Here is a 26341-nt window from a genome sequence, read left to right on the forward strand (position 1 = left end):
GGCCGATAGGGAGACCATGGTGCGCTTACAGACCAGAGAATGAAATATTTCTCACTGAAATAAAAGACGGAATTTAGACCACTGTTTATGCATATATTGCATCTAGTTTTAATGGTAATATGAGTATTAGTAATCTGATATACATACATTGTAATGCTATAAAATTTACTAAATTCTGCTTCTCACTGGCATGATAATACAAAAATAGAAATTGAGAAAGAGCTGACAGTACTGTTACTATAGATGTCTAAAAGAAGTAATATATACTGTATATCATAGACTATACTATGGTATAAACACTGAAGTAAAGTCAAGGCAGAAACAAATATATTTTATCATATAGATGTTAATTTTACAATTTGAATATTTACATCAAATATTTATTTCAAAATTATGAGGCATCCGTCATTGTTGTGAATGTATAAGGAATGTAATTAGACATAATCCTAAGAGGAGATGATGGCGATGATGGTGGTAATGATGATGATGATGATGGTGATGATGATTATGATGATGGTGATGATGACTATGATGATGATGGTGATGATGATTATGATGATGATGATGATAATGATGAATATGGTGATGATGATGGTGGTGATGATGATGGTGATCAGTCCTGATGGTGATGATGACTATGACGATGGTGATGATGATGGTGGTGATGATGATGATGATGATGATGATGATGATGATGATGATGACTATGATGATGATGATGATGACTATGATGGTGATGGTGATGATTATGGTGATGTGGGAGGTGCTGCCAAAATATAGTGGTAGGTGGTAGTGATGCTGATGGCAGAAATTTTCAAAGCCTAATTTTCTATTGCAAGTTTTCACACAACTCCATCAAAAAGAGTAGGTCAGATCCTTCAATTTTCAACTTAAAACCAAACAAAAAACTTGCATTTTGTCCACTCTCTCTCACTCAATTAACATAATCTTGGACATTAACACATTCCAGGAAAACTTTTCCATGTATGACCATATCTTGGCTCGGTAACACAAAGCTTGTGGATTGACTGTGGGACTGACTTTAGCACCTGATTGCATTGACTATGAAAGCTCCTTGCTATTATGTAAGTTGACTATTAATCATAGAAATTAATCAAAGAAATCAAACATAAGATCAATCAAACAGCATTGTGCTACCAGGCCAAGGAAGTGAATGTAAACTAAACAAATAAATAAAAACTATAATATGGTCACTTTTTTGTATATTTTGGCACAAGACTATCTGAATTCTTATACATCATAAAATTCTCATAAAGCTTAATATCTCAATTAAATGTTAATTAAAAATATATTTCTATATACACTTATTGTATATATGGTATATATATATCATCATTATATTTGATCATTTGCTTCCTAGATATACTGTATATACAAATCAATATGATTCAAATATCATTCGTAAACCCTATAAAGATACGCATTTATAATCTACATTCACAATATTTGAGACGGAGTAAAAACGGTGTGTGGAATGGACAGAACAATTTTTTAAAATGCAATAAACCCACATATATATTAGTGCATGAGTGTAATAAAAGTTACAGTGTATAAATTACTGTATGAGAGAAGCGGTGAAAGACCACACCCCTGTCTTTGAGAAATGTTTTCTATGCCAAGCAAATCGCATGAACCTTTACTCTTAAAGATATTGCCTATTTAATTAAAAACTACATCATGAACACAAAGATATTACATATGTCCGGATAGAGTATATTATCTCAAATAATTAGATATCATTTTTGATGCAGTATGTGTTTAAGCTTGGCTAATCTAGAGGTATTCCTTGCTGTGATATAAGCTTTGATGTGTGTCAAAGTAAAGCATGACTACTCTGAACAAGTTGAAAGAATCAATACGTCCATGACATCATAATACTACAAGTACATGAAATGCTATATAACTTCAATGCAACATGCATTTTCAATTTCAGATTTATATTCAAATACGTTTAATAACAATACTAATATTTCGTTTAATTAAAATGTAGTTTGCTATGAATTTTATTGCAACTCTAATTAGGTTTTGACCTCATGGACATATGGATTTACAGTGAATTTTTCTGCAGTTCTTTTCCGTTTTGAATTTCATTGACATCCGGATTCAGCAATGTTGTATTCGTTCCTTAATACTTTGACCCAAATTGAGGTACACAACAAAGCAAGGAATACTGACTGATTACCCAACTGGTGCATAAGCATATACCCTATCAAAATGGTATCAAATTATTCAGGACATACATGTTTATGAATTTTTTTCTGCATCAAATTGGTGATTTGTGAGATGTATTTTTTTCTGACTCACTTTGCATAATTGTATGAAGTATTAAGTATTGTGTTTCTCAATTTATCATACAGGCGAGTGCATAGAAGTCGAGGCAAAGATAGAATTATATTCCTGTCATATTTCTATTTCATTTTGTATACAACATAACTGGATGAGGCACCTTCTTCACACATCTCATATATTGCACAAATTTGATCAACAGAAAATCATCAATGATTTAAGGAATCCTTCCGACCGATGGTATAATTCACACACCCTATAGGTATAAAGCGACTGATCAAAACGATGCAAATTATATGCTTACCAAAAATGTCAATGATTTAAGTACTGAGTCAGACATACAGTATAAAAAGTTTGTGCATGCATCATATGTTAGGTATAATCATAAAAACAAATAGAATAGAATTAGGACTAAGCCTACACTAGTATATATATAAAATAACCACATTCTGCATACTGATATTAAGAAAAATAATATTTCATAAGATGGACATATATAAAAAAATGATTTTATTCAAATCATCTGGGGGCCCGTAACATATAACTTAGCAATTGATTGTAGGGCTGACTTTTACAACTGATCATACACAATAATCAAATGAATGCAATCAATCATAGAAATCAGTGATCGATCTCTAAGCTATATATATTACTGGGCCCGGATATCTGCAGTACTTCTTCCTACATGCTAAAGCAACCAAATCCACAAGGGGAATTGTGATATTCAACATTTCACATTGATGTTTGAGGGACACTTACACTTTGATACTCTAGTGTTATTGATTATGTGAATTCAACCATATGCTCAATAATGAAAATGTGAAAGAACATTTGAAAGTCCTCATGAACTTAGTATCAGTGTACTGTAGAGTAGAAAGAGCACTTGCATGACGTCTGAAAGCAAATTATGCGATTGTTAGAAATATGATGGTATTCGATGGTCACAAACAAAAAACAACAATATTAAGCACCTTTAATCCAAAATGTTATCATTATTATCATTACACATATAAAATGTATACACCAATTTTTAATATGTTATATATTTTTCACACATTCTCATCATATACTACCCTGAAAGCTAGACTCTAAAAATAATATAGGCTTATTTACATAGCAGCTGCATAAACAGAATTTTTCATCAGAAATCTTACTGGAAAGTGGTAAGGTTCTCCTTACTTGCATCAAACAGATTACAAGTGTAAGCTAGAGAAAATTGCCTTAATTTTACAGACTCTCCTATCAAATCAACAGTCGGTATAAAAGAAGTTTTTTTTTTCTATTGGTTAATTTACTAAGTTAAGATTATAAGCTTGGCTCCAAACTGCATTGTCTGAAACTCTGCATGAATTGACACATATTCTATAATCATAATTATCTTATGAGCATAACCTTGTGTTCAAACTCACTTGTCCGAATGAACCAGGCATAAAATTCATTCAGATATTAAATGATTGTAAACATTGGTCCAAATCTACTCATCTGAATGACCTAGCCTTGGCCTTCAATGAACAGTCAAGTGATGGGAGTAAACTTGGGTCCAAAACCATCGAGTCTGAATGACCCAGCATTAGCCTTCAAAGAATGATTAAGTTATTAATGTAAACTTGGGTCCAAAACCATCGAGTCTGAATGACCCAGCATTAGCCTTCAATGAATGATTAAGTTATGAATGTAAACTTGGGTCCAAAACCATCGAGTCTGAATGACCCAGCATTAGCCTTCAATGAATGATTAAGTTATGAATGTAAACTTGGGTCCAAAACCATCGAGTCTGAATGACCCAGCATAAGCCTTCAATGAATGATTAAGTTATGAATGTAAACTTGGGTCCAAAACCATCGAGTCTGAATGACCCAGCATTGGCCTTCAATGAATGACTGAATTATAAGTGCAAACTTGGGTCCAAACCCACTCGTCTAAATGACCCTTCTCTTGCTTTCTGAAAGGCAGTCTCGTAGTCGGATATCGGGTAGACGACTCCAACAATCTCTTCAAATGGGTACTTCCTGCTGAACTTTGACATGAATGCTACCGCCTTCTCTAGGTGCTCGGGGGCATAGTTATGGATACCTGAAGGTAGAAATATTTATAAAGTTATCTACAATTAAGAATTTCAAATAAACGTAAAGCTGCTGGAAGATGTAAAAACCCAATACATTGTGGAGCATTGGGGCTCAGTGGACCAGTCACCGGGCTTGAAACAGAGGGCCATGGGTTTGAACCCCAGCCACATTGTACATGCACTTAACCCAGGCGAGGAAAATGGGTACCTGGCAGGAATATATTACTTGAAATGCTTGTGTCCTGTAAAAGACTTGCCGGGCCAAAATGAGAGTGATAATATCCAAGACCTTTGAAGCACCCAGAAATGTTAAATGCTAGTATGGTACATGATATGCACTTTACAAAAACTAAATATTATTTATCATTATTATCTCTTCCTGTAATTCATGCTAGGTATGTTGTGATTGGGAAGTTCTGGGTCTTGTTCAATAAAACAAATTTATATCATAAAAATACCAGAGTTCCAAAGAACCGTTACTTTTATCTATCCATTCAAGTTTTACTTGTATCTTCCACAGGGAGAAACTGTAAATCTAAAGATCAGTGCTAAAAGTGTTAAAACTGTGTTACCCCCCCTCCCCCCCCCAAAAAAAAAAAATCCATGCAGGCCTGTAAGAAAAAAAGAAGTCTTCCTATCTATCACCATGCTATCACATAAATGGATATTTCAAACCAAATGAAACCATAACAAACTCAGATTTCATTTATTTTTTTTCAATTTATATGACAAATCAACTTAATGCACTTTCCAGCACTTATATTATACCCACCTTTTATAGTAAGGCATTTTCTAATGATAGCTTCAGCTGTTATATTCATATAAGAGTCTGGGTGTACAAGTCCAACTAGGACGTAGATTCCGCCTGGCTTGAGAAGCTGTATACCAGATTTAATGATGCCACTAACTCCACATACCTATTATAAAGTGAAAGAAAGTTATAGTATTCATCTGACTTAATTATTCATTCATAAATTAATTCATTCATGTGTTCAATTATGGATTGATTGAATCATTCATTCCCATCCATTCAGTTTTTATTTTCATATATTCATTCATTTATTCAATTACATGTATGTATTTATCATGCATTATGTACATGTATAACTTCATTCATTCATTCATTCACTTAATACTCATTCATTCAATTATTCATTTATTCAATTAACACATTTTTCTAAATTAATTTTTTGCATGTTGTATGATTCATTCATTTATTCGATCATTAATTTATTCAATGATTTGTTTATTCATTTATACACACATTGTAGCATTTTTATAGTCATTTTCTAATTAAACATGGTGCTTTAACAATATAAAATAACACTGATTAGTTCTACTCTCAGACTGCTTTGCAAACGTGGATGTCATACAGAAACTAAATAGCTTTTTAGCTTATTTTTAAATGTTTTTACTGAAGGACATGAAAACATGTTGCTGGAGAGACAAGTATTCCAAATACTAGGACCAGTGAAACTTATGCATTGTTGACCTATCCTGGACTTCTTTTTTGGAATTCATAAACGAAAAGGGTCTGTTCTCAAAGTTTATCAATAGTAATGAACATTGAAATTGTTGGATGGGCAGATAATTGTAATCAATATAGGTAAGGAAATATCACAAAATTTGGTGGTCATTAATCATGCCCTCTTTTGTAAAAGTAAAAAAAAAATATATAAATGAATGGAATGGATGAATGAGTGAATGGATGAATGAATAAGTGAATAAATGAATGAATAAGTGAATGAATGAATGAATGAATGAATGAATAAATGAATGAATGAATAAGTGAATGAAGGAATTAATGAATGAATAAGTGAATGAAGGAATTAATGAATGAATAAATGAGCCAATCAATTAATCAGCCAATCAATCAGTCCATCCATCCATCCATCAATTTCCAGGACGATTTAAAAAAAAAAAATCCAAGGCTTCTTTTAGCATGTCAGGAGTGAAATTACCCGAGCCTAGTACATGCAATGATTTTCACTACTTCTTACCTCTATCACGATATCCAGTTCATCCTCCTTGAAGCATGCAGATTCATCTCCTGGGTAATGATCATAAAAATAAATAATGAAGTAAATAAATAAAGAAGTGTGGAACAACAATGTCTCTACCTGCAATAGAGTAAATCATGAGATAATTCACATTCCAAGAGTATGCAGAGCAGAGCAAAAATTGTTACCATGTTGTTTCCAGGAAAAAAACCCACCTCCCCTGAAAGTCATACAGACATGTAGGAGTACTCATGAAAGAAATAGCGATTAAGATTTAGTTTTTACTTATTAATTGTTCTGAGCCAACAATCAGATGCAATGATATCAGAAGCTACTAACAATACAATGTGTACAGGGGTATAAACTGAAGTTCAATAATGGTGCTGCTTTAAAATAAAACCTTCACATGGGAAGTTTTGTGACAATAAGGCCTTAAACATGGGGTGTAATTCTATATTCTTTCCTTTTTAAGTAAAAAAAGTGAAGAAAAAAATCCTGCAATTTTAGTTGGCTCACGCTTCACCCTCCCTCTCCTTCCCCTTTAATTGCTTCAACTTCCTTATCCCACCCAAACTCCCTCACTCCTACCTCCCACAACCTTCTACGTTCCTCTCCAAATCAATTACATCTCTAACATGGCCTACGTCTATATCCCACCCACACCCCTATCTTGATCTCTCTAGCCTATCACCCCCCATCCCATGATCTCATCCTTTCACTAATCCTCTCATATCCCTCACCCTACCAATCACACCTCTAGTTCTGCTCCCCACTTTGTCCCATCCACACCCCTCTCTCACCTATACTCTCTCCCAATCTGCAGTCAAATCCCTCTGTAGCCCCTCCTGCACTCACTATTCCTCTTTCAATCAATCACACATCCCACTTCGCCCTCTTCCCTACTCCTCCAATCATTTTCCCTTACACTCCCACACTTTTTCCTACCTCACCACCCCTTTATTTATCTATTTATTTATTTATTCATTTATTTATTTATTAAACACTATTTCAATAGGGTGCCCTTTCAGCAAAAGCTGGTATCAAAAGGGGCCCTAAAGGATAAAAACAAAACATGTATAAACAAGTGATAAAAATATACAAAGTAAAAACATTATAAATCATACATATTAGAACACAGAAAGGCATGCAAAATTGGAGTCATTATATCCCTTCTGCAATTGATTACACCTCTCTCAATATCATGCCTTTCTATCCCACACATACCCTTCTCTCGGTCCGTGAAAATAGTAATATGCATGTCATCATGAATATTCATTAGGTGGACTGATGATGTCACATCCCCACTTTCCTTTTTCTTATTTTATAACATGAACTCATATTGTTTCAGTTATCAATCCAATTTTTTCAGTTCTTGGTAGAAAAAATTTGAATAAATCCATTTCATATAATAAAATACATAAGAACAAGTGGGGATGTGACATCATAAATTTGCTCATTGAATATTCCCGAAGACATGCCAAGAACTGCTTCACCAGAATAGTGCAAATCTTAAAAATGCTGTAACTTTGTTATTCCTTGTACGATTTTGATCAAATTTTTAGCGTTTTGTTTGTATGATTTTTCTTTATCTGTTTAAATCATATATTTTATAGCTCAAAGCATCGCCCATCAGCCCCATCCCTCTCTCGGTATCCTTGCTTCTTCTCTCTCTCCTTCTTTAATAACTTTCAAATGAAAAAAATATATATACTGTATTTTGTCTCTCTTTTCTCATTCACACAAAAGTCGACAAAGATGATTTTAATACAACTCACACAGAGGCTTTTATTATCCATGCCACTTGATTAACTCTCTCTCTCTCTCTTTTCTTGATTTCACTGGATTCATTCCAACTCTGAATAGAATTATTCCATTTCATGTTAGACCGACGTCATTGTTGCCAACACGCGACTCCCCTTTCATTGTAAACGTTTCCATGAAATTTGCATGCTCAGCGAACATGAAATATTGCTTGGGGAGTATCACAATTGCATTTCAGCAATGGAAAATCATAAAGAGTTAAAATAGCTCTACTTTCATAAATATACCCCAAAACAGAAAATATACGACTGTAGTGAAATGATCGATTTTGACAGTGTCCTCTGAAGTCAATAGGGAAGATTCCATAAAAGAGGATTTACGTCACTGCTAGATTCTGAAGGTTTCTATTAAGTCTACATGACCGCACAAATGAATTATGAAGTTAACCCCAATATTCTTTTTTATTTTTACTCTGTTATTCTCTCTTACTTAACAGGAAATTTGTATTTTCACAATTATACATATATGTACTACCAGTTTATTTATACAAAAAAAAAATTTCAGCTCCAAAATGTACTGTATTGCGGAGTTGATTGTTTTGCCTCATATAGTATTCGAGGCATAAAGCAGTCTTATAGAGGGACAGTGATTTTCTGTTTACTGGTATAAATTCTAAACAGAAAATCTGTTTTGTTTCCCGTTACTTTTAGTGTGAAAAGTCTTTACCTTAGGAAAACAGAATTCAATAATTCAATTATGTCTCTGCTGACGTATTAATTTTCCATGACAAGTGGAATTTCCATTTTTCAAATGTGAAACGCAATTACAGGTTTTTAGAAATAGAAAAGGCATTTTTTTAAAAGGAAAATCACTATCCCTACTAATAAACAATTATTCCATACAAATTAGCTCATATAATTATAGTCATATAATTAAACGATGTATACAGGAGGATGCAACTGAAACTTAATATATTCATTTTTTTTTTATTTACATTACACTTTAAATTAAAAATAAATAGAGATTCTAATTGAAAGAATATGAGAGGAACTCTGCTGGGGACATATCACATAATTTGTATCAGAAACTTCCCTTAAAAAAAAAAAACTTGAGAAAAAGTCACCAAATGCTAATATTACAACTGAGTTGGGAATCTCATTGTAAGACATATTGAATAGTTACTCCAGAGACTTAAGTAAACTGTAGTTCATGTTTTATGCGAGCACTGAATAAATAAGAGAAAAGCTGATCAATTGGAAATATTTGCTATCACTTTCCATACCAGTGAACTGCGTTGATTCATTCGGGCGCATGGAATATTCTGTCAATATTTCACCTTTTATTTGATCACTCAAGATGAAACGAGAGGGGTTTTCAAGAGCCAAGTGAAATTGTAATATTTCTTTGTATAAAAGGTAAAATGCATTCAGCCTGAAAATGTTGGTGTTATTAATTCTAATGTTGAAAATCATGAAACAACATCGCTGTCACCATCTACACTGTGTTGTCATTCATATCCTCCCCCTCCTTCTTCTTCTTCTCCTTCTTCTTATCTCCTCCTCCTCCTTCCTCTTCTCCTTTTTTTTCCTTCTATTATCATCATATTACTCATAATATATACCATGTTATAGCCAGGTAAAATTGTAATTTTTCTTTGTATAAAAGGTAAAATGCATTTTTGTCTATCAGCCTGAAAATGTTGGTGTTAATTCTAATTTTGAAAATCATGAAACAACATCGCTGTCACCATCTACACTGTGTTGTCATTCAAGTCCTCCGCCTCCTCCTTTTCTTCTTCTTGTTCTTGTTCTTCTTCTCCTCCTCCTCCTCCTTCTTCTTCTCCTTCCTCTTCCTCCTCCTCCTTATTCTTTTTCTCCTTCTCCTCCTCATTCTTAACTCCTCCTTCCTCTTCTTTTCTTTCTTCGAATATCATCACATCACTCCTTGTTACAGATCAGACATATTATATCACACTCATACCATTTTACAACACCAAATTTTTGTTAAAAGTGAGCAGTTATACAAGTCAGATTCACTAAATTATTACCTTATTTTTTTTCACAGAGGCACATACATGTAACAGCCCCCCCTCCCCCTGTGTTTGGAGGAAACCCAATTATCCAACATAATATGGAGAACAAGATATTCTGTGCAAAATAAAGACAAACTAATTGTTACGTTGTCAATCAGGTCGACTCATAATACAAACTGAAGTGTACAATATATTGCTGATGCACTATGGTCTTGTTGTCAATCAAAAAACACAAATTTAAATTAAAGGGATGGTCCAGACTGAAAATTCACAGAGCAAAATGCTGAAAATTTCATCAAAATCGAATAACAAATAACAAAGTTATTGAATTTTAAAGTTTATCAATATTTTGTGAAAATAGCTATATGCACATGGTCATGACCATTCAGGTGGGCTGATGATGTCACATCCCCACTTTCCTTTTTCTTATGTTAATATATGAAATCATAAATGTTTCATTTTTTCATACATGTGTAAATGATGTGTCTCCATTATGATAAAATAAGTTGCAGCAATAAATAACTAATGTACTTAATCAGTTGTCAATCCACTTGTTTTAGTTCTTGGTAGAAAATGTTTGAATAAACCCAATTTCATGTAATAATATACAAAAGAACAAGTGGGGATATGACATCAGCCCACCTAATGAATATTCATAAAGACATGCCTAGAACTGTTTCACCAGAATAATGCAAATCTTTAAAATTCAATATTACACTTTGTTATTTGTTACCCGATTTGATCAAATTTTCAGCATTTTGCTCTGTGATTTTTACTCTATTTATTGAGATATCAATATCTCCAGCCTGGACCATCCCTTTAATAATTTTGCATTTTCCTGCCCTGTCACACTCATGCACAGTTATTTTTACTATAAATTGAGCAGCAATTATTCTCCAATTTCATGATACTGATCTACCGAGCGACAACAACATAGGTTAATTGTCTTTAGGAAGCTCCATCCATTGGCATGGTAACCATCAAATTAGGATCTCTCCTTGAGACAAGATACAATGGCTATGGACATTTTACAAGGCTATTATAGGCTGAAGAATGGTTTTGGAAATGTTATAAAATTACAATAGGAAATTGAAACATTTCACTTGCTTCTCTGTGAACTAGAATTATGTCCCATAATGCATTGCGACTGAAAATGCATCTAGGCATGTACAATCACTGACTATCAATTAGAGCGTATTCCTACCTGCTACGATGGGGGTCCCTCCAAACAGGGGAATGGTACTCAGTCTCTTCCCATCTACATCACTGACATACACCCTTCCGAAGCCAAGACTGTGAAGAAGAGCACATCCATACACACCTAGTAGACCCGCTCCCTGGGGAACAATTGGATAATTGTAAATTTATTATGTAACTTGTTTTTATTTATGAAATCAGGGAAGTGGGTGAATGAGATCGACTTCGGCTTGGGGGACTGTGAGAAGGGGCAGTACATTGTGAAAGACAGCACATCCATACACACAAAGTAGACCCACTCCCTGGGGAAGAATTGGATAATTGTGAATTGATTATGTAACTTGTTTTTATTTATGAAATCAGGGAAGTGGGTGAATGAGATCGACTTCGGCTTGGGGGACTGTGAGAAGGGGCAGTACATTGTTAAAGACAGCACATCCATAGACACCAAGTAGACCCACTCCCTAGGGAACAATTGGATAATTGTAAATTGATTATTAACTTGTTTTTATTTATGAAATCAGGGAAGTGGGTGAATGAGATCGACTTCGGCTTGGGGGACTGTGAGAAGGGGCAGTACATTGTTAAAGACAGCACATCCATAGACACCAAGTAGACCTAAAAGATAAAAGAGGGGAGAACGAGAGAGAAGGGCAATGAAAAGGCATATAAGAGGGAGAGCATTTTTGTAAGTAAGAGAATTAAAGAGCGAGGGGAGAGATAGAGGGAGAGAGAGAGAACAGAAGGACTGTCTCATAACTATAACAATCAGCAGTGAAAGTTATCAATATAATACTGACGTATCAAAATCTACTTCTTACAATGACTTCCAGATTTTTTACTTCAGGCACAGGTTTTTGTTTCATTTGTTTTTGACCTTTCATATTCCTTAGTTCTGACCATGATCTTCTACGAATATGAAACCCAATTACCTTTCTTAAACCTACATGTAATGATCTGGCTCAAAATAGGATAAGAAAGTGACAAGGCGACGATAAATTTTAATAGTATTGTATTTTTGTAATTTACGAATGTTTCTCTAAAGTGCATTTTCAAGACAGAACACAGCTGTGACGTCAATCCGCCTACCTTCTTTGGTATTTGAACATTTTTGCCCCAGAAATACATGTACAAAAACAATCGTATCATGAGCACTGGCTAACGTACATACATATTGACTTCTAGTTACCATGGAAACAATGTTACATGCGTGCCTTTTAAATAAGTGATAGCTGCCAAGCTTCTGAGGCATAAGGAAAAAACAATGTCAAAGCTTCTTGGATGTTTACAATATAAAATCATAATTCCCTTTATCTAGGCATGGAAGATTTGATGGAAATGTTTAAGTTCCACAAGTACATGTACATACAGATACAGCATCACTCGAAAACAAAACTGTAATCTGGATGTCAAAAAAGCAAAGGGAAGAATAATATTCTTAGATGAATTAAGAAGAACATCTGGAAAGGTTGAGAAAAAAATTGTATTTTGAAAGATCTGATTTTGATCAAAACATAAATATTTCTTTTCCCTTATAGAAAAAAATATCAAAATTGTTTAATACTCAGCTGAAGAATTTGTCTTTCATGCACCTCTAAAATATGTTGAGTATTATTGAAATAATCAAGACCACCTGCTTCAATGGACAAGAATTTACATGAGAAAATAAAATTGAATACTAGGCACCTGATATTTTCACTCATGACTGAAATCTTATGACAACACAGGAGTATACCATGTATTGGAACACTATACTCTAAATACACTTGGCCACATGTGATGGAGTCTTTCATTATTAAAGGTCAAGTCCACCCCAGAAAAATATTGTTTTTTAATCAATAGAGAAAAATCGTACAAGCAGAATGCTGAAAATTTCATCAATATCGGATGTAAAATAAGAAAGTTACATGTATGACATTTTAAAGTTTCGCTTGTTTTTCAAAAATTACATACGTTATAAAATGCACAACTCAGTGACATGCAAATAAGAAAGTAGATGATGGCCCTCACTCACTATTTACTTTTTACTCTCTGAATAATACAATATTTTAATTTTTACAGATTTGACAATGAGGACCAATTTGACTGAACCATAAAATCTTATAACAATGGTAATCCCACATGTTCAGGGAGAAATAAAAATTGTTTCACATGCCAACGAGGAGGAAATTAGAATACATCATATTTCATATAATGAAATACAATAGAAATCTCATTTGCATACCGACTAGGATGTGAATATAACTGTTTTGTGAAAATAAGCAAAACTTTTAAATGTCATATTTTACATCCGATTTTGATGAAATTTTCAGTGTTATGCTGGTTTGATTTTTCTCTTTTTATTCAAATAAAATTTTGGTGTGGGTGGACTTGTCCTTTGATTTTTCAAAACACATGATGAAGTTATTGCTTTGCAAATTATCTCTACCTTCATATTACCAAATAATATTTTCATCTTCATTATCATAAATTTTGTTGTTATAGTATTATTATTCAGTTTGCCAATCTATAATGCATAGAGAACAAATACAATAAGTAACAATGAGAATTATGTGGTTGCCAGGTAAAGGACATAACTACATGTACATGTACATACCTGCTGTATGTGTATGATCTGAAGGTCTTTCTTTCCAATGCATCTGTTATTATTTATTTTTTCATCAGGTTAGGAAATAATTTTAATTTTTTAAAGGGGCTACCTTTTTCTACATTCAGGCAACTGTGGAAGTGTGGGGGCTATTTCTATCATTTTAAGGGCTACTTTTTAGGGGTTACAAGCAATAAACGCAGAAAAGGCAAATGTTATTATTCTGTCCTAGTTAGAATACTGATTTTCTATTAATCTCAAATATTGTTGAGACAGATCTTGGGGTGACTCTAGGGCTGCGTTTATGCGACCTCAAGCCAGAATCATGATTTGAATCATGATTTGAATCATGATTCAAAACACAAACATGAATCACGATATCACAGAATCAGCGTTTAGACGACCGTCATTCCAATGCTGTTTCTCCTCAGATTCGGGCCAATCCAGTGCGCATCACTAGTGCGCAGTTTGACAGAGGAAGTTTTTCGCACGTGTTTCGGCTCTCGAAAAATCTTTTGCTTCCAGAATTCAACCTAATTTTGTTTACTTCTATCATATAAGGTCCACATGCTTCTATTCATCTTGTTAGTTAATCCAAAATGGTGTTCGGAAGTGAATTTCAGCGTAGATCCAATTTAATATTGACACTCTATACTCATCATTGTCTCCAGTTAATTCATTTACTAGAACTTGAAGTTGAAGACATGACCAAAAAATGAAAAGTAGTGGACGATGCGAAGACCAACACAGAACTTGAACATGACAAGAAATGCATGCAGAGTAATCATGTACATACAATGAGCATAAGCAAGAGTCAAACCGAAAGCCGTAGCCCGACGACACAGTGAGGTCATATAATCATGATTCAAATCACGATATCGTTTATTCGAACATTTTCGTACGTGATTCTGCAGAAACGTCTTTCCAAACGCCCCTTTTTTCGTGTTTCATGTTTGTGATTCTAATCATGATTATATTCAATTTCGACTAAACGCAATCGTGATTCTGCAGAATCATGATTTGAATCATGATTCAGATCATGATTCTAGGGTGAAAAAGTGGCGGATAAACGCACCCCATAAAGAATGATCACCCCAGGGGGGCCATTCAGCTGTACACACATGCGACCACAGGTTTTACAATCTCACCCTAAACAAGTTTTATCCATTGATCAAATATATACCCTATTCCAGTATTTTTGCATCCATTTTCAACAATTTTGCCCTTTACATGTAAAAAAGTATAACCCATGAAAATTATACCCTTTTTGCCCGATTTTGGCCTTTTTGACACCCTAAACCTGTGATGTGCGTGATGTAGCATGACCGACAAAAAGTACCCTTTTTACATGTTTTTGGTTGCACATGTGTACAGTAATATACATGTAGTTGAGTGGCTGCTCCCCCCCCCCCCCCTGATGATTGCTCCCCAAAAGCATGCATTTTGGAGGAATTTAGGGGTGATCTGGGCTGTCTTGAGGGTGAAATCGCCTGTCACCCTTGTGCATTTCCTATGCTGTTTGCCATTTTTATAAATGTTATTAATATTTCTATTATTATAGTTAATCATCATCCATCATCATCATTACACTATTCTTGTACATGTATGTCATAATCATTATCATCATGATAAGAATGCTTTAAAATAAAAGCTAAATTGTTACATGATTTGTGAGTCTAATGCATGAAAATGATGCAAATATCATCAATCCTGAAGGGAGCTTTCCAAATAAAGCCAATTAAAATATCACATCAATCAAGTTCCCTCAGGGAAAACTACATTACCGTAATTAGAAAGATCATCCCTTAACAGTCAAGCATTTCAACTATAAGATGTGAAATAATGAAGACTTCAGGGAATCTCGGAACAGTGACTGATAATTTACATTGGAAACTAAAAGGTCAAGTCCACCCCAGAAAAATGTTGATTTGGATAAAAAGAGAAAAAATCAAACTAGCATAATGCTGAAAATTTTATCAAAATCGATGTAAAATAAGGAAGTTATGACATCTTACATGTATAAAGTTTCGCTCATTTTTCACAAAACAGTGATATGCACATCTCAGTGACATGCAAATTAGACAGTTGATGATGTCCCTCACTCACTATTTCTTTTGTTTTTTATTGTTTGAATTATGCAATATTTCATTTTTTGCATATTTGACAATAAGGACCAACTTGACTAAACCATATAGTATTAAACAATGCTAATTTCACAGGTTCAGGGAGGAATTAGTTGTTGTTTCAGTTGACATTGAGGAGAAAATTAGAAGATATTTCATATTTCATACATTATATAATAAAACACAAAAGAAATAGTGAGTGGATCTGTGGATGGCGTCATCAGTCTTCTCATTTGCATACTGACTTGGATGTGCATATGTACATGTACATGTAACTGTTTTGTGAAATCTATATAAAGCAAAACTTTAAAATGTCATAGCTTTCTTATTTTACATTTATTTATTTATCATTTATCTATTGGTTTTCTTTATTTTATACTGCAGGGTAGGCCTGTTCAGTTTGCATAACTGTTTTCCAAAGGCGCTTTGCAGTTTAACAAATAACTCAATATCAGATTTTGATGAAATTTTTAGTGTTATGCTGGTTGGATTTTTCTCTTTCAAATCAACATTTTGTTGGGATGGACTTGTCCTTTAAGGATTATCTTAAATGGGAAAGCAATTAAAGGATAAGTCCACCCCCACAAAAAAAAATGTCAATAAAAAGAGGAAAATCCGACAAGTATAGGCTAACACTGAAAATTTCATCAAAATCGGATGTAAAATAAGAAAGTTAAGACATTTTAGGAATTTCGCTTTAAAGGAAACCAAAACCCAAGAAGTGAAACAATCTTATTGGAAAGAGTAAAATTTTACATTTTTCACATTATCTCCTCCTGACCTTGACATATTTGGTGTGATATATATTTTCCCATGACATATGTTGTGCTCAGAAGGAGGCAAGATGCAATATGAAAGATAATGAGGAAAATCTGAAACTGTATGTACAAAACAAATGGAGAGTTGTCCACAAAATCAGCAATTTTGAAGCACGTTTGCCAATTTGAGGATCCCAAATAAAGTACAAGACTTTTTAAACGTCCATAACTTGCTTAATATTTCATAACCAATTTTGATGAAACTTTTTTTTTTAATTGTTCCTCTCATTTTACTATTTCCAATAAGATTGCTTCTCTTCTTGGGTTTTGGTTTCCTTTAAATTCACAAAACAGATGCATATCCTGATCGGTATGCAAATGAGGAGACTGATGACGTCATCCACTCACTATTTCTTTTGTATTTTATTATATGAAATATTCTAATATTCTCCTCATTGTCAAGTGAAACAACGATTAATTCCTCCCTGAACATGTGGAATTAGCATTGTTTAATATGTAGTTCAGTCAAGTTTGTCCTTATGAAATATTGTATAATTCAACAATAAAATAAAATAGTGAGTGGGGGACATCATCGTCTGTATCATTTGCATGTCACTGAGTTGTGCACTCTGGCGGATCCAGGGGGGGGGGGGGGGCTCGGGCCTTTGAGAAGCAAAATTAAAATTTGTAATGTTAAAATTCCATTAAAACAGAGGTGTGCCCCCTCTTTTGAAAGTGAAAACTGAAAACTTTTTTTTTGCTTGTCAATTTTTTTTTGGTACTATTAATATCCTTAAATTTCGGATAGAAACATTTTTTTTTTTTTTTTTTTTGGCTTGTCAAAATTGTCCTCCGAAAAATGTACCCCCCCCTTTGGATCCGCCCCTGGTTGTGCATATTACTGTTTTGTAAAAATATTATGCGAAACTTTAAAATGTCATAACTTTCTTATTTTACATCCAATTTTGATGAAATTCTCAGCGTTATGCTTGTTTGATTTTCTCTATTTATTCAAATCAAAATTTTTCTGGGGTGAACTTGACCTTTAAGAGAATTTGAGTTTTTCCTGATCATTGTCTATAAATATCAGATTTTCTTCCTCTGATGTAGAACGGTAACATGTTAGCCAAGTATGATTTCAGATCATGCAATGTCTGGGCCCCATCTTACAAAGAGTTACAATTGATCTGATCAACCTCAACTATATGGATATCCATCAACTGCATAACTTTATCTACAGGAAATTTGCACAATGTCCTTTGCAAACAAAGAGAAGTGCGCTGAATTTTCAAGAGAAAGATGAATGTATGAATATACATCATATCTAGAAAATATTTTGAACAAACATACAACAGTTTGGATGTTGTCATTGCTGGCTTTCCATAGTTGTGGTTGATTGGATCAATTGTAACTGTTTGAAAGACGGTGCCCGAAAAAAGCTCCTAATATATGAAAATAATCCCAGCCACTTGGTCTACAAACAAGCAGTTGGTCTTCTTCTCAGACTGTCTAAGGTATCAAGTTTGTCTAACACTTACTTGGGCTGGGTTTTTTTTTTCTTTTTTAGTTTTGTTAATACTTTTTTTTAAGTCTATTTCTCAGATGGCTACTTTGTTAACTTACTAATTTTATTCATATTTGAATCATCAATTAATCTATTCATATAGACTAAAGTGGTGTATATGGGTATATACATGTGGCCTAAATGGGAACTGGACCAAATTGTGAATGGCCACTTGACCTAATGGTTAGTAGACAAACTGGTCTGAGACAAATACTTTGATTATGGTGGCAAGTTTCAATCATTCAAATCAGCCTCAAGATCATTAAACTGGTCCCTGAACATGGAAAGGTCAATTTCAATAGCTTGTGCTGTTTGTGTGGATCTGCTTGATCTAGAAATTGTAACCAATGCTCTCTTTGGGGTTAATCTCGATATTCAAGGTCTTTTTTTAGACACACAAAGGAATAAAAGATTTACATATATTAATGATGAGTAAAACTCATATATGATCAAATGAACTGTAACCCTGATATTGGTATTGTACTCGATTATTTCATACTACTGTGATTATAAGGTACATTGTGCCCCATAAAGGAACAAAGAATGAAAGGTGACAAAAATGTGAACACCACATTTTTTGTTGACACATCAAATATGTACCTACAACATTTGTTTCTGTCTTAATATCTCAGAGGGCAAAGGGTTGGGATTGAAATAGAGTTTTAGTTCAGAATAATGTTAAGATCAGGATTAGGGTTTATTTAGTGCTTGAGGTTGGGTTTTATGATTGGCTTAACATGCAGATTTTCCATTGGAGCAATTGTCGCCGGAGCAAATGTCATAGAATCATTTTTTTTTACCTGTAAAAGGACGGACTGGGAGCTTGCATCTCGGTGTGAGAAAGATGAAACAGCATTCACCATGGTAGCGAGAGAACAGTTTATTGGAGCAGCCATCTTGTCCGTGATGTGATCAGGAATCGGAAAAATGCAGGTCCCTGGATGCAAGACTATGTGGGTTGCATAGCAACCACTCAAACTTCTCTCACTGGTGATCTGACTGTGGCCATACTGATAGAGACAGATATGAAAAACAAAAAACAGATTGTGTTATCTTCTGCAGGCTACATGTCTTCATAATAGGTATGACCTTGATAACGTATGATAATAGTCATCTTGAGGAGAACTAATTACAAAATGAATGAAATTCTTAATGAATGTCAATTGTTTTGACACTAGACTGCTCAATATTGGAGATTGTTACGGTAAACACCATGTATGTAGTCCTGAAAAGGACTGTTTGTTATTCTTTCTTGATTATATGTTAGCTCTGAAAAGAACTGTTTACGTTTCGACCAGCGTGTCCTGGTTGTCATCAGGAATGACGACCAGAACACGCTGGTCGAAGCTCTGAAAAGAACTGTTTACGTTTCGACCAGCGTGTTCTGGTCGTCATCAGGAATGACGACCAGAACACGCTGGTCGAAACGTCGTAAACAGTTCTTTTCAGAGCTAACATATAATCAAGAAAGAATAACAACCAGTTCTTTTCAGGACTACATACATACGGTGTTTACCGTAAAAAAAATCTCCAATATTCTCTCCACCATGGAAACCTTCAAAGATCATCTTAGACTGCTCAATTTTAATGATTTCAGAATACTGCTTGTCCACATGACTTTTTCCATTAATAATTCTTTTTAATAGCTTTAAAGGTGCACTGTCATCAAATTTCATGAGGAAGCTAGATGACACCACTCAGATGTCAATTACCATCAAATAGAACAAGATTCATGACCAGTAGACGTTATGTAATTCCACTGGAAATTGCCTTAAAAAGATACGTCATTATCTCACTTTCCCTATCCTGACAGCTGCCCGAGGCCGTGATCTGCCATCCCATATAATTCAACAATAAGTTGCCAGGAAAGGTTATTTCTAGAAAGCTAAAAGAAAAATACTTTGGTCTTCAAAATTTATGTAAAAATATGAAAATTAGCTTCTCGAAGAGTAGCACTTCTCTTCATACTGTCAAAGATTTGAAGTCATAAAGTAGAAAAGAAGACAAGATACAAGAGTTTCTTGACACTGTTTTTTTGCCAGACTGCCTGGAAGTTTCATTGAGATGGCACAAGTGTGCACATCTCATGCTTGAGTGAACCCTGAACTTCAAACCTTGTTTTCTCTGTATTCTTGGAATCTCTCACTCAATTCCTTTTACATGTACATTCAACCAAGTAATTGTGTTGGTTATTGATGGTCAATTTGACAGGTAATACCTCATTTTAAAGCTTTTGTGCTCTTTCGAGTACGTTCAATGGAAATATCAAAATTATTTTGGGGTGACTTATTATTGGTTATGAGTTTAAACAGTCTTGGCTGAAGAATTTCTCACTGGTATTGAGTTTGCTTTCCCCAAAGAGGACTCTATTACATGTGTATTTCCAGTGCTTTCCACAAAGTCAAGGGTCAGCAAATAATCCCCCACAGAAGATGACGTGCACGTATGTTGGTACTAAAAAGTTAATGAACCCCACAAGAAAATGCACTCCTTCATGCTGAGTGATGAACATACTTAGACAACAACTCTACAATGTCTGGCGAGCCCAGAGAAACAACTTTATTGAATGTAATATTATTTTATCACCTGACCTCACAATTGAATATCTAAAAGCTGGGAGAATTTGATCACTATGTTCATTTTTGGGTGGGATTCACTAACTTTTTTTAGCACCACTGTATATACATGACTTCAAACTGGATTTGGACATTTACAAGATGAGCCAGCCTAAAACACTACTAAATGGGAGACTCAATGCAATCATAAAAATTATATTGTTTGATTAACAATGTAAGTCTCTTAAAATTACTTGAGTCTGTCACCTTTTGACCCCCTCTTTAATAACTTCTTCTTATTCTTTGTAATTGTCATTGCCTTATTTTCTTTATTCCCAATATTTCTCCACCCTCTACGGGAGGAGGGGGTTAAAAAGGTTTGGGTTTTTTGCCACCAGGCGTGTTACATGCATATCTCATTTTGTATCTTTATGGTGCCTCAGAACAATGCATAATACTAATAATAAAAATACATAATTTCACTCTCAAAGTACATACCTTAAAAAATGAGAAACACTTTTGAGGAAGACCAGCCTGGCATCTCCTACAATTATGACAGACATCAACGACAGTGAAAGTTATCCTCTGTCCCACTTCCAGCCCACTTTCACTACCTCTGTTGTGAGCAACGACCTCCAATACTCCTTCATGTCCAAGTGCACTGAAAGTCAAAGTAGGAAAAAAAATGGTAAGTTTTAATAACTGTGTTTATTGAAAAACGCAAACAAATTTTCAATATCCTTCAGCTACAGGTGTATGATATTTTAAATTCAATATCATATCACTTCACTTCACACTGCAACTTCATTACCAAATATAAATGATATCTTGATTATATTTCTATGACAATGCATAACAAAATAGCCAATGCTAAATAAAAAAAAAAGTAAGGCAAAATATTTGGTGACCAGTTTATTTTAATTGAACGACAATACAGGTGAAGGCACATTATGGGTGTGTGAGCCCATGAACAAAAATTATTTTGTTTCAAGAAAGCATATGTTTTTACATTATATATTGAAACTTTATTTTTATATTAGGTTAGAGCAGAAACCTAGAAAATGTGCCTCACTGTGCTCTTTTAATGTAGGTGTTGCATGTTTGTGTGTATAAAGGCCAGGAGCGGATCCGGGATTTTCCAAAGGGGGGGGGGGCACATTTTTCCGATAAAAATTTGAAAAGCAAAAAAAAAATTTCCTCACTTTCAAAAGCAAAAGAAGGGGGGCACACTTGGGTAAAAGCGGTATATTTACATTGCAAATTTTGATTATGGCTCTTAAATGGGGGGGGGGGGGTGGTACAGGCCGGCTGTGCCCCCCCCCCCTTTGATCGCCAGTGATAAAGGCCTACTTGTCACCAGTATAAACTTGCCTCCCATGAAATGTGATACAGCATTTACTGTTTCACAATCCATTTATGTTTTTTAAGTTTGTTAAAGGGGAAGTTTAGCCTTGCGATATTAAACTGGTTTTTTAAAAATGCAGAAAAGTCTGTTACAAAAAATTGGTGAAAGTCTTTGAAAATCCACCACAGCACAAGAGATGGATTTTCAAAACTCATAATTTAGGGGCGGCGATCCTGGGGGGGGGGGGGCACAGGGCCCCCCACTTTTTGAAGCACTGAAAAAGTGCCCTTTATTATGCAAGAAAATGCCCCCTCACGAACATGTACTGTGCCCCTTTCATCAGAAGAGGACCCATTTTAGGTGTAAGCAAGTGCCCTTTCTCGTATAAGTGCCAATATTTTCCCAAAAAAATGCCCCTCATGGACGTGTGTGCCCTTTTCACCTGAGAAGGACCTGTTTTATGTGTTAGCAAGTGCCCTTTCTTGTATCAGTGCCCCTTTTACCCAAGAAAAGTGCCCCTTGCAAATGTGTTCTGTGCCCCTTTCACCTGAGAAGGACCAGTTTTAGTCTGAGCAAGTGCTCCCTTGCCTTCTTATACATTGTAGGTGCCCTTTCTTGTATCAGTGCCCCTTTTTACCTAAGAAAAGTGCCCCCCCCCCACAAAAATATTCCTACGTGCCAATAAGTTTCATGAGTATAAGCCATATGCAGTAGGGGGTAGTAACCCCCCACCCCCAATTTTTTTGTTGTTGAAAACTCACATTGTTTCATTGCAGATTTTCACAAAATTCACCAAAAGTATGCACAAAATCCATCAATTTCACTTAACAAAATGCAAAAGCACGTCGTACCTCAATGATAAGCTCGGTCACTTCCCTCCCTTGCTTTCGAGTTTTTTCCAAAAATTTTACGCGTGCTGCCCCCCCCCCCGTGAAAAATTTCTGCATACGGCCATGTTTTTAAGATAGTGCCCTTTTGGAAACAAAAGGTGCACTTTTTCCCTTTGCCCCCCCCCACCACTTTCAACTTTGCTCCACCGCTTCTGTCATAATTTTTTATGTCATAGGCCTACACTAGTAGCTCCCCCATATAGCATGTAATATTTTTTTTTTTTTTTTTTTTTTTTTTTTTAAATTCCATTCTTTTTGTAATGGACTTTGATGAATAAAAAGATTTTTCTAATAGAAGGGGCTATGAAACAATGTTTCTGATGATCAACCGCACAAATAAAATCACAATATTAATTCATATTTTATTCTTAGGAGATACATGTAGTCCTTCTCACATGCTGCGGCCAAGTTGTCGAATCAACTTCCTCAGTCAATTTGCTGCATTAAAAGTTTTAAGGTACATCTTAAATTATTGGTGAACGGCGAAGCAAGCAGGAGGGCTCCAGGCCCCACCATCTATAATTTGTAGTTGTTCGTATAAAATATTTATATCCAAAGGAACTGTTGCTGCGCTATAGCGCCATGAGCGTCTCTGGACGGTGTATGCGCTCAATAAAGATAATCACTATTATTATTATTATTAAGAAAATGGCATTTTGAGTACTATCACATGCCATGTATGTGGATGAGCTGCTCATCTGTGACGTCGCCAAATCAAAATTTGAAAAATTCACAACTTTATATTCTTTGACAGATTTTCATCAAAATTTCAAGGGAATTTTCCTTTAATTTTGCTGCTTGAAAAAATGATCATGAAAATAACTTACTTATCACCACGAGGATTCCCTTTAGATAGATAAACTTAAAAACAAAACAGATTATGAAATAGTCAATCTAATTTGCTGATACATTTTTCTGTGTTTTTGTTCATTTTCATTAGTCAATTACCAAATGTAATTTCCCATATTTTAAGAAGAAAAAAAACTTAATCAAGGTGTACTAAAATGCTTTGAAGTGATACAATTTCAAATGTCACTGATGATACAAAAAGATATAAAAATTCAAAATTTTTGTTCTTTTTTCTGATCTTTTGACAAAACTGAAGCTTTTTGTCTATGAATCTGCTGTTACTAATTTCCAATTAACAGTGAACCAATTAAGGAATGAATTCAAAGAAATGTCTAAATAACAATAATCAATAACATCCCATCAGAATTCATTCAGTGTGCAAATTTCAAATTTATAATAAATTTCAATTTCAAATTCACACAATCATTGTCAATTACTATTTCCAAAATAACACATTATACATTCAGAATTTGGAAAGAGTTCATTTTGCAATAGCCACCCTAACGTAATACGTTTTTTTCACTTTGGGTGGCAGTCGCGAAAGGAACTCCCCTAAGTAAAAGGCCCTAGGCTAAAGTTATCCAGTCTGTGCAATTTTCAAATTCGCACAATGAATACACAATCATTATCATGTTCTATTCCAAAATAACAACAATAGACCTAGTCAATATTATCCCTTTTTTTACCCAGAATTAATTATGTGTCACTGGCAGTGACCAGTGTGCAACTTCCAAATTCAATTTCAAATCCACACAATCCTGACAATACACAATCAATATATTCCAAATTCAATCAATCTTACTAATTCTTACCACGGGATATCCGCCTTTCTTTTCCCGTGGATGGTATGCAGATCTGAGGAACATATTGTTGCAAGACGCACTTTGGCTAAAACTTCTCCTGGTTTTAACTCGGGAAGAGAGATAGTTTCAGTGAGGATCGACGGGCTCCTACCAGCTCCAAGAAACACCACTCGGTGACATACGTGCTCCCCGTCTGCCATCATCGGGGAACGTCTGGCGTACGGGATGTTACCTTACCGCTCACGCTCACACAGTGGCCAAACTCCAGTGCATGTATGTAGTATACCACTTGGCTTAGCAATCTGTTGATCACCGTGATTTCCTAATTGCTCAACTCAGCTCCGAGCTCCGAACGCGAACAACGATTAATAAATAATAGTCAATTCCAAGTCGTTATTAATTTGAAAGCATGAACTTGAAAGTTGATGAAGAAAATATTCATACCTCGTAATTTCGGATTTGATTAAATGATAGACCAACTTAGAAGTATAATTCGTTTATTCAAAATAGTTAATTTTTATGAGGGTAGAAGATAAGGACAAATCGCCATTTCTACTCTAATTTCAAGAAAAGAAAATACCTTGAGAAAATAATAAGGCTAGGATCGATCGATTGGGAAATCACCGGTCAGCCACGCCCCCGTATTATTCTTAGCTTTGATGTACCGACAAACTCAGCTCAAGGGGGAGGGGGGGGGGGGCGGAGCTGGGCCGGGTGGAGCGGGAAAGAAGGGGGTGGGCATAGCTAGTTCATTCATGATGTACGATGCGATGATGATGATGATGATGATGAAGATGATGATGATGATGATGATGATGATGATGAAGATGATGATGATGATGATGATGATGCTGGTGGTGGTGGTGGTGGTGGTGGTGATGATGATGATGCTGGTGGTGGTGGTGGTGATGATGATGATGATGATGATGAAAAGATAAGGACGACAATGGTTAATTATGCGGTGGTTATGTTACATGCTCAGGGACGAATCAAACTATCTTTCACGCTATAATAAGGAAATATTATGATAAACCTGAAATACAAAGGAAATGGTGAGTGTGTGATGTTATTATCTGTTCTTTCATTTGCATATAAACCAAGATGTATATAATTATGAAATTACGCTAAACTTTAAAATCTTCCTTATTTTACATCCGATTTTGATGAAATTTTAACACTCGTTTGGTTTATTTTCTCTTTTTATTCAGAAAAGCTTTTTGTTGGGGTGGACATCGCCATTAAGTTATCTGCAAAAATATTTTAGGTTGGCACTCAGCGTTTTAGTCAGGGGCGCCGGAGCGTATTTTCGTTTGGGGGGCAAAGCCAAAAAGGGGCACTTGTAATTATTTATTCACGTTTTCTTGAAAAGACAGGGTTGTCCCGTTCAAGCCAATTGGCCTGCCTTACAAGGGAGCCATGTCAATATGCATATATATAAACATAACATATACAACAATAAAAACAGTGATTGAAAATAGATAATAGAAAAAAAAACATTAAAAATG

General features: G+C 34.8%; 1 protein-coding gene across 1 annotated transcript; it reads right to left on the reverse strand.

The window, feature by feature from the left end:
- Positions 1–84: 84 nt before the first annotated feature.
- LOC129261704 (L-threonine 3-dehydrogenase-like) lies at positions 85–25502 on the reverse strand. The gene is made up of 7 exons (XM_064099945.1): positions 24846–25502; positions 21448–21610; positions 19195–19404; positions 11370–11502; positions 6373–6422; positions 5145–5289; positions 85–4380 (listed from the first exon to the last, which is right to left on the reverse strand). Exons 1-7 carry the CDS (start codon positions 25037–25039, stop codon positions 4193–4195), a joined length of 1083 nt encoding a protein of 360 aa, XP_063956015.1. The 5' UTR covers positions 25040–25502; the 3' UTR covers positions 85–4192.
- Positions 25503–26341: the final 839 nt, after the last annotated feature.

This window comes from Lytechinus pictus, chromosome 5, assembly GCF_037042905.1.
Source record: "Lytechinus pictus isolate F3 Inbred chromosome 5, Lp3.0, whole genome shotgun sequence".
NCBI classification, from domain to species: domain Eukaryota; kingdom Metazoa; phylum Echinodermata; class Echinoidea; order Temnopleuroida; family Toxopneustidae; genus Lytechinus; species Lytechinus pictus.

Excerpts from the sequence above, each read along its gene's own strand:
- LOC129261704 (XM_064099945.1), bottom strand. The coding sequence starts at position 25,039 with ATGATGGCAGACGGGGAGCACGTATGTCACCGAGTGGTGTTTCTTGGA. Across the intron at positions 11,503-19,194 it reads CCCAGTCCGTCCTTTTACAG|GGAGCGGGTCTACTAGGTGT; the intron begins GTAAAAAAAAAT and ends ATTGTTCCCCAG. Across the intron at positions 6,423-11,369 it reads AGGGACCCCCATCGTAGCAG|GAGATGAATCTGCATGCTTC; the intron begins GTAGGAATACGC and ends ATCATTACCCAG.